A 16,914-nucleotide genomic window follows, 5' to 3' on the forward strand; every position below is an offset into this window, starting at 1 on the left:
ATATGCCATTGAGGAAGGTGTGTAAATAACGTGGCAACACGCTCGTGCAACCAATCGCCAGTAGTTGTTTTACTTAGGTGCATCAGTTCACGTTTTCAGCTTAAGCATCCAACGAGACTGCATGGGGCCCGATTCAGGAACAGGGCTCTTTCCTGCTTTGAGGAAGTCTCACGGCAGGATCTTTCACAAAAAGCCATTGCACTTAATTCGCAGCCGCATTTTGGCTTCGTTCTGCCCCCACAGTATATGCAGAGCACTGTGCATTTGTCGAGTAACACCAACCGATTGTACGCATGTCAGACACGCACACATACACCGGTGTGCGCGTGTGTACATGCACTTTGCGAAACAGTTGTAAACCAAATGGGACCTTTTTGCCAGTATGAGGCGATCCACATATACAAACACAGAGACAATTTCAACCGAGAAGATGGATTCTGGCTTAGCAATCATTGGAAGGACGTAATAAACCATTTCGGATCTTAACTGATTGTGTTCACGTTTACGGTGACTTTCAGACCGCGTTCCACTCACTGGCATGGTGCAGTGTGCAGAGTAATGTATGGTGTCGTAATTGTATAGTAAATATATAGCAGTGTGATACACATTAGGGTGGGTAGAATAATACATAGTGTTATATTAAAATGGATAAGGCAGCAACTGCAGCAGCAGCAGCAACTGCAGCAGCAGCAGCAACTGCAGCAGCAGCAACTGCAGCAGCAGCAGCAACTGCAGCAGCAACTGCAGCAGCAGCAGAAACTGCAGCAGCAGCAGCAGCAACTGCAGCAGCAGCAGCAACTGCAGCTCCCTTTGATGATGTTAATCCTGCATAATGCACATGCATATGCAGTACTAATCACATTCCTGCATTTCTCATAAATATGCTAAATTCCTCTTGATATGCAAATTCCTTTGTCAATGTGCCCAGCTTATATATATGCTCCAAGCTCGTGTGTTCATTCAGACTCTGTCGCCTCGACGGACCTGGTTTTCACCTGAGGACGGCTGCTTGCGTAGTGGCCGAAACGTCATGAGAATAATTTTATTATGTTTTATTCTTATTATTTTATTACTTCCCGTCTACGTGACTTTACCGAAAGAACCAAGAAGAAGAAGGAGTATGAAAGTGGAAAAAAGGTCCCATTTTGTAGCTGCTCACCCCAAGCTATAAATGCTCTGATAGTGCATTGTCTTTGTCCTATTCACCTTTTGGCGATCTCTGATCTGACACTGGTGAGACCAGGCCCTAAAAAAGGCTGTCTAGGGTGTAGGCCAATCAGTTTCAAAGACAATGCATATATTATCAGAGCATATTTGTTTGCATGTTCACCACAAGTACGTGTGGTTAATGCAGACTTGATTCCTCGCAAAAGGTTTCTGTTTGGTGTTTAACATCTTAACACCTCCTGTTTTATTGCTAGAAAGGGTAAAACATATTCTTATTTATGGGAACCTCATTTGCCAGTAAAAATATAATTGGTTTTTTACCCTTCTATCTGGCAACAAAACTGACACCTTTTTACAAGGAGTCATGTTTGCATAGACCGCAATACCTGCAGTTATAATACAAACAAAAGACATAACTCTGATAATGTGCACTGTCCTTGAAGTTGATTGGTCCACACCCACTGTCTCGGGTCTCGGGTGTGGACCAATCAACTTCAAGGACAGTGCACATTATCAGAGTTATGTCTTTTGTTTGTATTATGACTGCAGGTATTGCAGGCTATGCAAACATGACTCCTTGTAAAAAGGTGTCAGTTTTGTTGCCAGATAGAAGGGTAAAAAAACAATTATCCTATTCTTACTTTTTCATAGTTCTAAACCCATTCCGCAGATGCAAGCGATTGCTGAGCATCGGCTATGGGACAGTGACACGGCAAAGCAGGAGTGCAATACGCCGCTAAATGCAGAGGCTCGCGGTTTGCATGCGGCAGGCCACCCCTTCCTACAACTGTGATGCGTACAAAACACAAATATACAACGCGCCCTCCACCTCACGGTGAACGTTTAAAAGATCCCATGATGTAATTGGAGACGAGCAGTCCATTGTGTGCTGGTATCATGGTTCAAACTTGTTCAATTAAAAAAATCACACAAAGATTACTTAATGGAGATGAGCCCCATGCTGGCAGGCTAGTGCCCCCTTGTCACGGTGGTGAGATGTTATCTTCATCCGGTTTTCCCCTCCACATTTAGAATCAACATGCATCGAGATTACTTGGCTGCTATAAATTTCCACGTGATGAGCCATTTTTTTGAGCTGCTATGATTTGTGGCCAGGTAGCTTCTGAAAAAGAAGCTAATAGCTAAGTGGGCTTTACCTGGAAAAATAAAAAAAGTTTTATTTTTTGTGATGTTCTTACCTTTCCTATACTTTTCACTCCTATTATGTTTTTGTATTGTTTGTTTGAGTTGTAACTTTCTTACCCCATGCTCCTACTGGACATCAGTGAAAAAGAGCTTCATAGCTCATCAGATTCCTCCTACAGTATAAATAAATATTCTGATTCGCTTGCAGGCTGATGTCGAGGCACCACGTGTTGGCATGGGAACAGCTGCCACTGGGGGTGCCCTTAGAATGTTTTGGGATGTGATGCAAGGCGCTTGAGTTGCTGAGCCATTCCACGTGTCACATCTACTCGGGTGGTGTGCATGGGCGAAAAGGCTCACTCTGCAACAGCTCCGCGATGAGTCCCATCATCTCCTTGCCACTGGGAGAGGCGCTCACTCCCGCACCACCTGTCACCTTCTGGGTCTTGACACGACTTTTCTTACCCATATTGCCGGATGGGAATCTGCGCACGCACACACAAATACACACAAGGGTACACACAAACACGCAAGAATATAAATAGCATTGTACTTGTCGCAACAAGTACACTTGCATTAGTCTGTGGGTAGGGGGCAATGGTTGCTGTGCGAGTAATTTGTGGGTATATTTTCAAATGTTTGCAAATTTGAACTGAGATAGACAGTGTGCTTTTTTAATTTGCGATTATAAAAAGCAAAACTTGGCAGAACCCTCGTGAAAGAGTCACAAGACTGAGTGAGGCTTTCCTGGGTAAACGAGCAAAATCGCATGGGAACAGCTGTACCAATACCCACCACTAAGTGACGGTAACGTCGCCACGGTGCCTGTGCCAGGCCAGGTGCACTTTGAGGCAGTTTCCTGTTTTGAGGCAGGAAACAGCCGTACGTACACACACACACACGTGTGCACCTAAGACATCAGCAGCAGCACTACTGCACATTCTCATTGACTTACAAAGATCCCCCTAAAGCCTGAACAGACTGTAGGGGTCAGTGCTGTTAGTGAGTACCTATGAAGGCGAGCACAGCACACGAGGGGGTGGCTGGCCATTGCCTCCCCAGCGGTGATGTTTTTACACATCACGCCAAATACTCATTTGAGGCTGAGTCGACCTCAGGAAGGTTCAGGACCGATTGAGATAATCGTCGCTGGTGTTGGCTGTGAGCAGGGAATCGAACTCGGGTCACCGGGTTTCGAAGCGCAGTATGCTAACCGTTGCACTGCCGCTCCCCATATATGTACATACATATACACACGTACATTCCGACACGCGCACACAAATCTCCCAGTTCTGTTGGTGACCACCAACTGAGGGCAGAACTCATGTGTGTTAGGGGCAGCGGTAGTGGGGGGGGGGTAGAGTGCCGTGTAGAAGCCTGGCAGCGCCACCTGTGACGCTCGTCTAAGATTTCTGGAGCCAGCTGTGCTGTCTTTTCAGGAGGTGACAGGGCAGCTGTGGAACTGGCTGACTGTACGGATGTCTCCCAGCACAATTATGTGACGCCTAGGTTTGGCTCAATCCACCATCATCCCCTCTGGGTAGCATGCCACGGTGTAGCGGTGATCACGCCGGACTCGCAATCCAGAGGTTGCCGGTGCGATTCCATCTCCCGGCGCGGCAGTTAAAAACAATGGCGCACGTTTTTCAAATTCCCCTACCGCTGTCCACCCAGCCAGTATAACATGGGTAGGTCACAAGTTAGTAAATCGGCAGGTCACGTGGCGTGGGGAAAAGTGTGGGTATACCCACCTCATCCACCACATCTGGTCAACGTGGAAGAGTAGACCAAATACCCTAAAGAGTTCGCTCCAGCAGAGGCCTTTCCGTCAGCGGCCGTGCACGCAATGGGCACCCAGTGGTGGGCAACCATTTGCGATAATATTCTTAGGTTTTTTCGGTTAAGTCACGTAAGTAAAACATCAAAATAAAATAAAAATAAAAAATCACGACGTTTCGGAGGCAACACAAGTCTCCGTCATCAGGTGGGACCGTCACAGCCGAATTATCCCTTATAAGCAAGTTGAAGGGAGGTGGAGAGGGGGGGTGGAGAGCTTATCAGACTGTGGTAGCCAATGAATGGAAACGTATCGGGAGGGAGGAGGAGCGGTGATCAAAGACTGCACGCAGCGCTCAACACAATGAATGGAGACGTGTCGGGACGGAGGGTGAGCGATGATCAAAGACATCACGCAGTGCTCAACACAATGAATGGAAACGTGTCGGGACGGAGGGTGAGCGGTGATCAAAGACTGCACGTGGGGATGTTAACACTCGGTGAAGTAAATTAAAATAGTGCCTGCCAGATAAGATGGTCCAAAAAAGTGTAATTAAGTCTTTTTTGCGTGGTTAATAACGTCTTTCCAATGATTACTGAGTTTGTACCCATCATCACGGTTGAAATTATGTCTGTGTTTGTATATTTGTATGGCTTCGTGTACAAACCTTTGATGGTAGCCAGGAGGTTTGCAGAGAACCTTGGTCTCGGAAAAGACAATTTCATGAGAGCCCGCCGAGTTGTAGCAATGATCGGCAACGGCCGAAGAATCAGTTCTGCCGTGTTTCAGATCTGACTTGTGCTCGCGGACACGATCAGCAACATGACGTTTTGTTTCTCCAATGTAGCAATCACCACAAATGCAACTCAATTTGTAGACTCCAGGATACTGTAAGTCAGGAACGACAGTCTTTGATCGCCGCTCACCCTCCGTCCCGACACGTTTCCATTCATTGTGTTGAGCACTGCGTGCAGTCTTTGATCGCCGCTCCTCCTCCCTCCCGATACGTTTCCATTCATTGTGTTGAGCACTGCGTGCAGTCTTTGATCGCCGCTCCTCCTCCCTCCCGATACGTTTCCATTCATTGGCTACCACAGTCTGATAAGCTCTCTACCCCCCCTCTCCACCTCCCTTCAACTTGCTTATAAGGGATTACATCTTGAATCATTGCTTCACTTGATGCAGCTAATTCGGCTGTGACGGTCCCACCTGATGGCGGAGACTTGTGTTGCCTCCGAAACGTCATGATTTTTTATTTTTATTTTTATTTTATTTTTATTTTGATGTTTTACTTACGTGACTTAACCGAAAAAACCTAAGAATATGAATCTTTGCAGTCACGAAAGCTTCAAATCTACATTTGCGATAAGACTGAGAGCGGACCTTGATAGCAGGGTGTTGATAAGTACGGTAATGTGCTAAAGCAGGGGTCCTCAAACTACGGCCCGCGGGCCACATGCGGCCCGCCGAGGACATTTATCCGGCCCATGGTCACTAATTGGGCTGCGCTTGTGAGCACTAATTGGGCTGCGCTGGTGAGCACTAATTGGGCTGCGCTGGTGAGCACTAATTGGGCTGCGCTGGTGAGCACTAATTGGGCTGCGCTGGTGAGCACTCATTGGGCTGCGGTGGTGGGCACTGATTGGCCTGCGGTGGCGAGCACTGATTTGGCTGCGCTGGTGAGCACTGATTGAGCTGCGGCGGTGGGCACTGATTGAGCTGCGGCGGTAGGCACTCATTGGGCTGCGCTGGTGAATGGTTCAATGGGCCAATTGACTGGACTTGCCCCCCAGGCCTAAGGCTGCCAGCCCTCCCCTGGCTGCGCCTGACTGGCTCTCCCTCCCTCAGCTCCCTCACTTGCCCCTCGGCTCCACTTCCAGTGATATCCCTGTGTGCTGGGGATGTAGATCCCCTGTGTGCTGGGGATGTAGATCCCCAGCACACGCACCGCTGAGAAAATGATAGAGGGGTAATAACAGAGTGATCTCTGATCTCTGGAGGGGCTGCCTGCTGTTTTCCCGTGCTGGTCAGTGACAGACAGCCGAGGAGTAGGAAACCCAATTTAAATGACAGTAAGTGCATTTATATTCTGATTGCTATTCAGTTGTATGAAGTTATATGTTGTATGTTGTGTAAGCCCCGGTTCATACTGTTGCGATCTCTGAGCAGTGCGAGTTCAGCCATATGCTTGTATGGCTGAACTTGCATTATATTCGGAAGAAAAAAGGCACATGTGCCTTATTTTTTCCTGCAGTGGAATCGGATCGCATGGGTCTTCTCCCCCATGCGATCAGATTCCTATGCGAGTTCACAGATCGCACTGCGATCTGTGAACAAAACTGCAGGCGTAATTAACTTTTTAATGGCACCCGCACCAGTGTGAGCCTGGGGTTAAAGCGGAGTTCCCCCAATCAGACTGCATTGATGGGCAGTGCAGTCTGTATGTCTCTGTGTGGGCAAAGTTATTGCTGGTATATTGTTTTTGTAGCGCTGTATATATATTGGTATTTTACTAATAGCAATTTTGACTCCCTAGGAAACAATGATGTCAAGAAATAGAAAAATTGACTCGGAGTGTAGGATATTCAAAGAACAGTGGACTTATGATTACTTTTTCATGCAGTACAAGGAAAGAGCTGTGTGTCTGATATGCCAGAATATAGTGTCTTTGTTAAAAAAATACAATTTACGTCGACACTATGAAACTCAACATAAAGATAAATATGATTGTTTGGTTGGAGAAGTGAGAAAAGATAAAATATTAAAACTGAAAAATACATTAACAACTCAGCAAAATACTTTTGTGAAGCAGAAGCAGCTAAATATGTCATCACTGCGAGCAAGTTTTCAAGTTGCCAAGCTAATAGCGTGCACTGGCAGACCATTCGTGGAGGGATAATTTGTTAAAGAATGCCTTCTTTCTGTTGCCAAAGAGATGTGTCCAGAGAAGGCCGATTTATTTAGTACAGTGAGTCTTTCAGGACCTACAATTACACGGAAGATTGAAGAAATGGGAGACAATTTGCACCAGCATTTGCAAAACTCCACAAAAAAACTTTCCTATTTTTCCTTGGCACTCGACGAAAGCAATGATGTTCGTGATTCTGCACAACTTCTAATTTTTATTCGTGGAACGAATGACTATTTCGAAGTCATCGAAGTCACAGAAGAGCTTGCTGCACTGCAAAGCATCAAAGGAACAACTACAGGAGAGGATATCTATGAAAAGGTTTGCCAAACTGTGAATGGTTTGGAGCTGAACTGGGCTAAACTAGCCAGTGTGACAACTGATGGTGCTCCTAGCATGGTGGGGTCTAAGAAAGGAGTAACTGCTCGCATTAACCAAGAGATGGACAACCATAACCATTCTCATTCAATAGCCATACACTGCCTCATCCACCAACAAGCGCTGTGTAGTAAATCACTGAAGTGGGACTCTGTTATGAAAATTGTGGTATCTTGTGTTAACTTCATTAGAGCTCATGCACTAAACCACAGACAATTTCAGGAATTTCTGTCTGAGCTAAATGTTGACTATGAAGATGTTCTGTACCACACAGAAGTCCGTTGGCTGAGTCGAGGGAGAGTTTTGAAATGTTTATATGACTTACTTCCACAGATTACAGCTTTTCTGTACCAGAGCTCAATGATGCAGAATAGAAATGGCACCTTGCCTTTCTGACAGATGTAACAGAGCTACTCAACAGTTTCAATGTGCAACTTCAAGGAAAGGGAAAGCTCATCTGTGATATGCAATCACATATCAAAGCATTTGAAGTAAAATTAGGCCTCCTCATCAAACAAGTGAAGGAGGAAAACTTCTGCCATCTTCCCACAACTCAAGATCTGTTAGCAGAAAAAACATTGGTTGCATTCTCAAACAAAACATGTGTGGATTCACTGAAAAAATTGCAAAAGGAGTTCTAATTTAGATTTAAAGAGCTTCATCTCCATGAACAGGACATGCAGCTTTTCCGTAACCCATTTTCTATTGACATTGAAAATGTGGATACAATTTACCAAATGGAACTGGCTGAACTGCAGAATTGTGACTCTGAAAGACGCATTCAAGTCAAGCAGCCTTCATAATTTCTATGCATCTCTCCCCTCTGAGACATATCCTCATCTCAGGAACCATGCACTCAAAATGGCAACCATCTTTGGCAGCACTTATGTCTGTGAACAGACTTTTTCCAGAATGAAACATTTGAAATCTCCAACCAGATCTAGACTAACGGATGCACACTTGCATCACTTGTTACGACTAGTAGTGACAAATATGGAACCGGACATTGACCATCTCATTAGCCAAAAGCAGGCCCATAGTTCCCATTGAAATACTGGCAAGTTTGTTGATTTAACTTTACTTGTTCTTCATTTTAAATATTGTATTTTTTCCCGTTTTGTTTCTTCACTTCAAAATAAGATATATGCAGTGTGCATATAAATTTGTTCATAGTTTTTTTAACTATAGTCCGGCCCTCCAACGGTCTGAGGGACAGTGAACTGGCCCCCTGTTTAAAAAGTTTGAGGACCCCTGTGCTAAAGGATACAAAGCTAGACAGTCACGTAGGTAAAACATCAAAATTAATAAAATAATAAAATAAAAATAAAGATCACGACGTTTCGGAGCCAACACAAGTCTCCGTCATCAGGTGGGATAGTCACAGCCAGATCAGCTGCATCAAGTGAGGCAATGATTCAAGATGTAATCCCTTAAAAGCGAGTTGAGGGGGGAGGAGAGGGGGGGGCTCATCAGAATGTGGTAGCCAATGAATGGAAAGTATCGGGAGAGAAGGGCCAAAAAAGGGGTGGGCGACGGCGTGGAAGCTATTGTGCGCAAGCGACACACTGCTGCCCACGCCAACGCATTGGACAGAGAGGGGGGAGGGGGGAGGTCTGATACACATGAGAAAAGAAAGAAAATGCGTATGTTTATACCAATGCTGGCTGAACAATGAAGAGATTACTGTTAAACACTGGGGATGTTAACACTCGGTCAAGTAAAGTAAACTAGTGCCTGTCAGATAAGATGGTCAAAAAAGTGTAATTAAGTCTTTTTTGCGTGGTTAATAACATCTTTCCAATGATTACTAAGTTTGTACCCATCATCACGGTTGAAATTATGTCTGTGTTTGTATATTTGTATGGCTTCGTGTACAAACCTTTGATGGTAGCCAGGAGGTTTGCAGAGAACCTTGGTCTCGGAAAAGACAATTTCATGAGAGCCCACTGAGTTGTAGCAATGATCGGCAACGGCCGAAGAATCAGTTCTGCCGTGTTTCAGATCTGACTTGTGCTCGCGGACACGATCAGCAACATGACGTTTCGTTTCTCCAATGTAGCAATCACCACAAATGCAACTCAATTTGTAGACTCCAGGATACTGTAAGTCATGAACAGCATCCTTCACAGATGGAATCAGATGCTGTTCCTGACTTACAGTATCCTGGAGTCTACAAATTGAGTTGCATTTGTGGTGATTGCTACATTGGAGAAACGAAACGTCATGTTGCTGATCGTGTCCGCGAGCACAAGTCAGATCTGAAACACGGCAGAACTGATTCTTCGGCCGTTGCCGATCATTGCTACAACTCAGTGGGCTCTCATGAAATTGTCTTTTCCGAGACCAAGGTTCTCTGCAAACCTCCTGGCTACCATCAAAGGTTTGTACACGAAGCCATACAAATATACAAACACAGACATAATTTCAACCGTGATGATGGGTACAAACTTAGTAATCATTGGAAAGATGTTATTAACCACGCAAAAAAGACTTAATTACACTTTTTTGACCATCTTATCTGACAGGCACTAGTTTACTTTACTTGACCGAGTGTTAACATCCCCAGTGTTTAACAGTAATCTCTTCATTGTTCAGCCAGCATTGGTATAAACATACGCATTTTCTTTCTTTTCTCATGTGTATCAGACCTCCCCCCTCCCCCCTCTCTGTCCAATGCGTTGGCGTGGGCAGCAGTGTGTCGCTTGCGCACAATAGCTTCCACGCCGTCGCCCACCCCTTTTTTGGCCCTTCTCTCCCGATACTTTCCATTCATTGGCTACCACATTCTGAGCCCCCCCCCTCTCCTCCTCCCTCAACTCGCTTTTAAGGGATTACATCTTGAATCATTGCCTCACTTGATGCAGCTGATCTGGCTGTGACTGTCCCACCTGATGACGGAGACTTGTGTTGCCTCCGAAACGTCGTGATCTTTATTTTTATTTTATTATTTTAATAATTTTGATGTTTTACCTACGTGACTTTACCGAAAACACCTAAGAATATGATTCCTTGCAGTCACGAAAGCTTCAAGTCTAGAATTAAAGCTAGACAGAGCGACACGACAGGAGCAGACTTTAGAGGTCTCTATGGCCGTGCCATGCTGGAGGTGGGTGACAGCTGCAGCACACATTACTGGTAGTTACCCACGTTGTGCAAGTCACTGAATTTGGCTGGAAGGAAGCGATCTCTTGTTCGCATGAATATTAGTAAACTGGACTGACTCCCACGTGTAGCCCAAAAAGGCCGCCATGGCACACGTGGGGGTATTGCAAGCATCACCATGCCCGGCTACCTTTGTCTCCCGAGTGCTGATGTTTATACACCACACCAGGTACTCATTTAAGGCTGAGTCGACCTAGGGGAGGCCCAGGACTGGTTCAAACGTTTGCCGTTATTGGTCGTGAGCAGGAATCTAGCATGCGTCGCCATAATGGTAGAGCAATGCGCTAACCATTGCGCTACCACTCCCCCTTATATATAAACGAATACAAAGTCTCTTATAGCCTTAAGAGACTTTTGGGGCAAGTGCTATTCGCAAACACCTATAAAGGCCGGCACGGTACACGAGGGGGTGGGTGGCCAGCACCACGCCCGACCGTCGTTGTCTCCCCAGTGGCGATGTTCACACACCACACCAGGTACTCATTTGAGGCCGAGTCAACCTAGGGGAGGCCCAAGCCCGTGCAGATAATCGTCACTGGTGGTGGCCGTTAGTGGGAATCGAATTTGGGTCGCCTGGTCCAGTGTAACGCTGACCGCTACACAAACGCTTCCCCACATATGTACACACGTGTGTACATATCGGCAGTAAGATTGCCATATGCAGTACACATGTATTGCATATTTTGAACTGTATATACTCTTTAATGCTTTGTGTATCTAAAATTTTACTGATGTAATGTTTACTTGTGAAGCGCTCTTTGACGTTATTGTGAAGGGTGCAATTTTAAATAAAGTTGCTTGATATATATGCCCAAAAGTCGGACCGCGCCCTCAATTTGTGCCACTCGCATTGACTGTTTTCACAACCATTCTGGAACATCTCCATACTTTGCAGGTCATTTGCAGGACGTGCTTTGTTCTACGCGGGCCCAGGAGGACGGCTTCATTCTAAACGCGTAGGAGCACACACACACATAAAGTTGGCCAAGTACCATTTATGTGTGTCAGCTGGATCAGAGCCAACATGGTTGGCCACCACTGCGGGTGGGAATTGCACCATGACATCATGATTCTGTAGTGGGAAACCTTTGCCCAAACCCAGCTTAGCTCACATTGGCAAAGCAAATTTGCACTTGGCTTATAAAGAGGAAGGATTTTCCTGCTGGGTGAATCAATGCCGATGTGGGTTTTTTCTCTTGGATCTTTCTGGATCCGGATCTATGGACCTGGAATCCATTCGCGTGAGTCTCAACGGAATCGCAGCAGGGTGACAGGCAAGCAGGGAACCAACGGCAGGAACCCATGATACGCAGAATGAAAAACATGAATCGGAGTGTGCATCTATATGCATACAACAGTAATACTGTTTTTGTTAATAAGAAAACTTTTATATGCTTGTGGATCCAACGTAATGTTAATTCTGGTTACTGGCCAGCTGATATCGAGGACCACAACTCAATGCCCTGGAACCAGTGTAGAACCAGTCCAATTCCAGAAAAGCATTTCGATGCAAATTCTAGCCACGAGGAATTGGGCTGCAGTACCATTGTAGCCAGCTGGATTTGGTGATGCTTAGATATCCAGAACCAACGCTGACCGATCCCAGCTATGCAATAAAATCACAGTAGAATACCATTCTATTATACACATCTCCTGTGGCAGAATCACTCGTAGAATCACATTAATTTTAAGGTAGATTTTAGCACGGTATCACCCACAGAAGAACCGTAAATCCTGCAGAAACCGTCTGGGGTTTAGTTGTAGGAATTGAGTGTGATGGCTACAGAAATCTGCCAGCTCTATTTGCTGCAGGCCTAGGATCGAATTACTTGGAGGCAGAGTTGGTGGATCTTGGCCGACAGCTCACAATCTGGGACAGTGAAGTGTTTTACAGAAGACAGAACAGCAAGCAGGATGTTGCCCTATCTTCATGGTGTTTTTGTTATCCCTTCACATGGCAGTTTTCTCCACTCCGGATTCATCCCACATGAAAATAGTCAAACAATAGAGCGAGTAGCTCGCAATTTCAAGGTTGCGAGTTCACATCCGAGTTGGGGGTTGACGCAGCCCATCATCCCTCTGGGGTAGATCGAATGAGTACCACTTGTGGAGGGGTCAACAATGGTTGTCCTGTGGAGACTCGTCCCCATCATAAGAACAAGGAATGTCTACGACTGGCTCAGGGCTACAAACAGATGAGCACCACTTCAATGCTAATTTGAGTAGATCACTTGGATTTTTTTAATGTATTACACCGACACATTCTGTTAAAAAACACATTCGCCCCACTCCACGTGTGAAGCTGAAATTCAACTCTTGGGTGCAGTAGTAGGTGCAGTTTACCGAAGCGTCGTCATTTGATACCACGTTGCACTCTAGGAATGAGGCTATACATAGCTTGCGAGAAACAAGATGATGCCGTGCCGATCGACCGCGCCATGCCGTACTAAACCATGTCTAAACAAACTTCACTTGCTTCTAATACTACAGATTACAAGCAGAGGACTGAAAGGGCTACAATGCAAAGCAGGGTACAGCAAACAGGGTACCACAAAGAACATATTTGAAATTCAAGGAGACTTTCATCAATGAACTAACATTATAAAAGGACTCAACGTATGAAAAGTTGCAAATAAACATTTATAACCGGCCGAGGTGGCTAAGCGGCAAAGCGAAGTGGCTCACACCAGACACCAACACTAACAGCTCATGGACAGCAGGCAAGTGTCAAAGAAGATTTTGTTCCTTATATTCTCCACAGCGACACAAGCGATTGTGTCGTTGTTTTCCGTGGTTGTGTCGAACTCGGACCAGAGGAGGTCCTCGCCTATTGACGTCTGTCAGTTCCCCATCATTGGTTCAAGCAAGGGTGACCGACTGCCGATGAGACGATGTCAAAACCGGGCCAGAATTTGCTTGTGTTGAACCAATACTTGTGTGTGTCCGATCGGATCTGTAACAAAAAATACTTTCAATTTCCACGTTCAGAAAGAGACGTGGACAGGAGGAATATAATTACCTGCTTACAAGTATTTATTTTGTTACCTATATTCATCACGATGACGAAAATGATTGTGTTATGTATTCAGTCAGATTATACGCAGTTGGAGAGACAAATATGAGAGTGATTCTTAGTCACATTGTCCGTTTTGTACCATTTTCTTTAGTTATATTTCCCATGTGGTTGTTCGTGTTGCATTTTGCCAGGTATCACTTGCTAAATGGATTTGCATTTTTGCGAGTACAGTTTCAAAGACAACGCATATATGATCAGAACATGTTTGTTTGCATGGTTTGCCACAAGTATGTGTGGTTAATGCAAAATTGATGCCTTGCAAAAGGTGTCTATTTGGTGTTTGGCCATCTTAACACCTCCTGTTGCATTGCCAGAAAGAGTCAAACCTATTACGATTCATCATTCTGGCTATATGTGTTAATATTTCTATGAACATGCATATGTTGTGCTACATTACGAAACATACCAATTTTTGCACTGCGGTTATATATAAGTTTATATATATATTTAAAAAAAACTTTAACTATGAAGCTGCATTGATTCTAGTGGTTATATTCAGGATATTGAGATGTTTAGCCAAATCCGGGAGTATTTTTGAGTTCGGGATGAAACTGTACAGCATCAAGTGCACGCAAGACAATGATAATATGCAGACAAGCATGACATCTAAGCACGCCACTGGTCTGTAAGCACCACGAGTTTCATACACGCGCTGGTTCCATTTGCACATGATGTGTGCAGCACCACAACCCGGAGACTGTAAATTAACATCATAATGTACTGGACCATTTTCCCTGCCATGCAGTGCGATTGGACTCCACTCAGTGACAACCCGAGCCATCCTTTGGCCTTGTGGTGACAAGGGCACCAGCGCACGCGAACAGGAGAAACACTGTGCAGAGCCAGGAGCAGAAACTGTCCTAAATGCCAAACTCAGCCGCAGGCGAACTTTTGACCACCTGCTGCACCGCACCGTGCCAGCCATCACTGTGGCCAGCCATCCCTGGGGTCCAACCTGCGTCACGTCACAATTGTGCCTCAATATCCCTTCCGTGGCCTGCTCAACACAGGCACCACGGCGGCGCGACACGGGCCGTGAAGCAAGTCGCTGCAAGCTTCCACCCAAAACTGTAGCGGCCAAACAGCGGTGGAGCAAATGCCTCAGCCACTGCAAGCATCATGGTGTTCACATGGGGGACGATAAGATCCCTTACAACACATGGGTGACACTGAACACGACTACTACATGGGTGACTCCGAGACCACTACTTACACCACCACCACATAGGTGACACTGAACACCACATGGGCGAGGGTTGACCATGTCTGCTCACACCACAGTGGTACCTTCAGCAGTGTCCTGCACGGACGCGAATCGCACTGCGAGAGGAGACCCCCGGGTAGATAGGGAGACGCGGTGAGACAGAGATAAGAAGACACGGGGAGACAGGGAGACACGGGGAGACAGCGAGACACGGGGAGACAGAGCCAGGGAGACCAGAGGAGACACGAGGAGACAGCCACAGGAGGAGGGGGGCCCGCATGGCCCCGCCTGACCCATCCCCCGGCGTCCAGGCCTCGTCTATCACGGCGCCGCCGCGCCACCTTCCCGGTTCGCGTGACGAGCGAGAGACGCGGTGAGAGCGAGGCGAGAGACGCCACACAGAGAGAAGAGAGGGCGCCGCATTACCGAGCAGCAGCAGCGGCAGCAGTAGCGGCGGCTGTGGCTGTCGTAGCAGCAGCGGCGATAGCGGCACTGTATCTGGTCGCACTGTATCACTGGGGTCGCGCCTCGGACCCGGGGCGCGGGGCGGGGCCGGGGGGAGGGGTGGGGGCGTGGTCCGGAGAGAGGGGCGGGGCTGGAATAAAGAGCGGGGGCTGGGTACCCGAACTCGTGTAACCCGCCCCCTCCTCTCCCCCCAGCCCCGCCCCTCCCCCGGCCCCGCCCCTCACATTCCCCACTACGCATGCGCAGTGCGGCATCGTCTCCCGTGGCCGCCCGTGAGATTTCAGCGGTTTTGCGCTGGCGGGTCACGGGAAAAATCGATGGAAACGATTACGGTTTAATCGGTTCGAAACCGGTTTTGGTTACTGTTACCCACGCTTACGGTTAATCGTTTAAATAAAGGTGGTAAAAAGCAATTCGATTTTTTTAAACAACTCATGTAAAAAAAAAATCGTTAAACAACAAATGTAATGCGACCCGTCCTCGACTTACGAACATAAATAGTTGAGACCCGTTCGTAAGTCGAACGGTTCGTAAGTAGGCACTGCGCATATAGTCAGTGTTATAGAAGTATTATTAAACTCATACATAGTGTACCTTTCTACGTAACACTTTAAAATAATAGTTTAGTAAATTAAACAAAGTACAATAACGTGAATATACAAAAATTGGGTTTTCACTTCCCTTGAGTCCTGATGTTGGCTTGCTTGTCGGAAGGGTCGTAATTAGTAACCACAATTGCACACACAGACACAGACTGGGGGCACGTGCTGTTAGCGAGCACCTATGAAGGCTGGCACGGCACACGAGGGGGTGGGTGGCTAACACCACGCCCGGCCGCCTTTGTCTCTCCAGTGTTGATGTTTACACACCAAACCAGGTACTAGTTTGAGGCTGAGTCGACCTAGGGGAGGCACAGGCCCGGTTCAGATAATCGTCACTGGTGTTGGCCGTGTGCAGGAATCGAACTCGGGTCGCTCCTTTCGTAGAGCTAACCTCTCTCCACACTTTCACACACACACACGTGTGCACACACACAAACTCATTACATATCTCGGAGATTCACTCAGCTGAACAAAATAGTTCTGCGCTTCAATTTGCACGTGCGAGTTCGCGTTTTAAGTTAACTTATAAGTATAACCCGTAAAAACAAAGTTTTTCACTCTAAATCCTTTATATGCTTGGCGGCTAGAGTCCTCTCGTCCTCTGGCTTGAGATGGCTGCCACCTATGGGTCAGATGATTGTCTGCCAGTATTAAGCAATTGGTAATTAAATATTTAATTTGTTTTCCCTAAACAGTGTACATTTTTGGAAAAAAAATTTCACGAACATTAATTGTCTCGCACAACGAGTCTGTGTGCAAAATGTCAGCTCGATTGGATCACGGGAAGTGGGTTAAAAAACGACCGAAAGATTTGCACGGTCGTAAGCAAGCAAGCAAGCACGCAAGCACGCAAGCAAGCAAGCAAGCGAACTTAATATAAAGGATTTAAAAATAGATATTTCATGGAAGCGGGTCCGTAAGTGCCGGTGTCCGTAAGTCGAGGACTAGCTGCAGTACTTAACAGCAGCATTGACGATGCTCGCTATCGACCCACACGTCCCTTGGATGTGACTGACTGTAACGTCCCTC

General features: G+C 46.3%; 1 protein-coding gene across 3 annotated transcripts in view; it reads right to left on the minus strand.

Moving 5' to 3' along the window:
- The window catches only part of SETD3 (SET domain containing 3, actin N3(tau)-histidine methyltransferase), a 42,548-nt gene that overhangs the window by 23,005 nt on the left and 2,629 nt on the right, over positions 1-16,914 (minus strand). Inside the window, exons 1-2 of one of the 3 annotated variants that reach the window (XM_061551216.1) lie at positions 15,245-15,355; positions 2,674-2,798 (exon numbers count right to left, since the gene is read on the minus strand). In XM_061551216.1, the coding sequence (XP_061407200.1) occupies positions 2,674-2,782 (109 nt within the window). In that variant the 5' untranslated portion in view covers positions 2,783-2,798; positions 15,245-15,355. Of the gene's footprint in view, positions 1-2,673; positions 2,799-4,757; positions 4,775-15,244; positions 15,356-16,914 lie in introns of those variants that run through there. The other 2 variants (XM_061551215.1, XM_061551217.1) reach the window with 2 other exon arrangements.

The sequence above is a fragment of the Lethenteron reissneri genome, chromosome 14 (genome assembly GCF_015708825.2).
Source record: "Lethenteron reissneri isolate LAM-NWPU_2019-01 chromosome 14, ASM1570882v1, whole genome shotgun sequence".
Lineage (NCBI taxonomy): Eukaryota > Metazoa > Chordata > Hyperoartia > Petromyzontiformes > Petromyzontidae > Lethenteron > Lethenteron reissneri.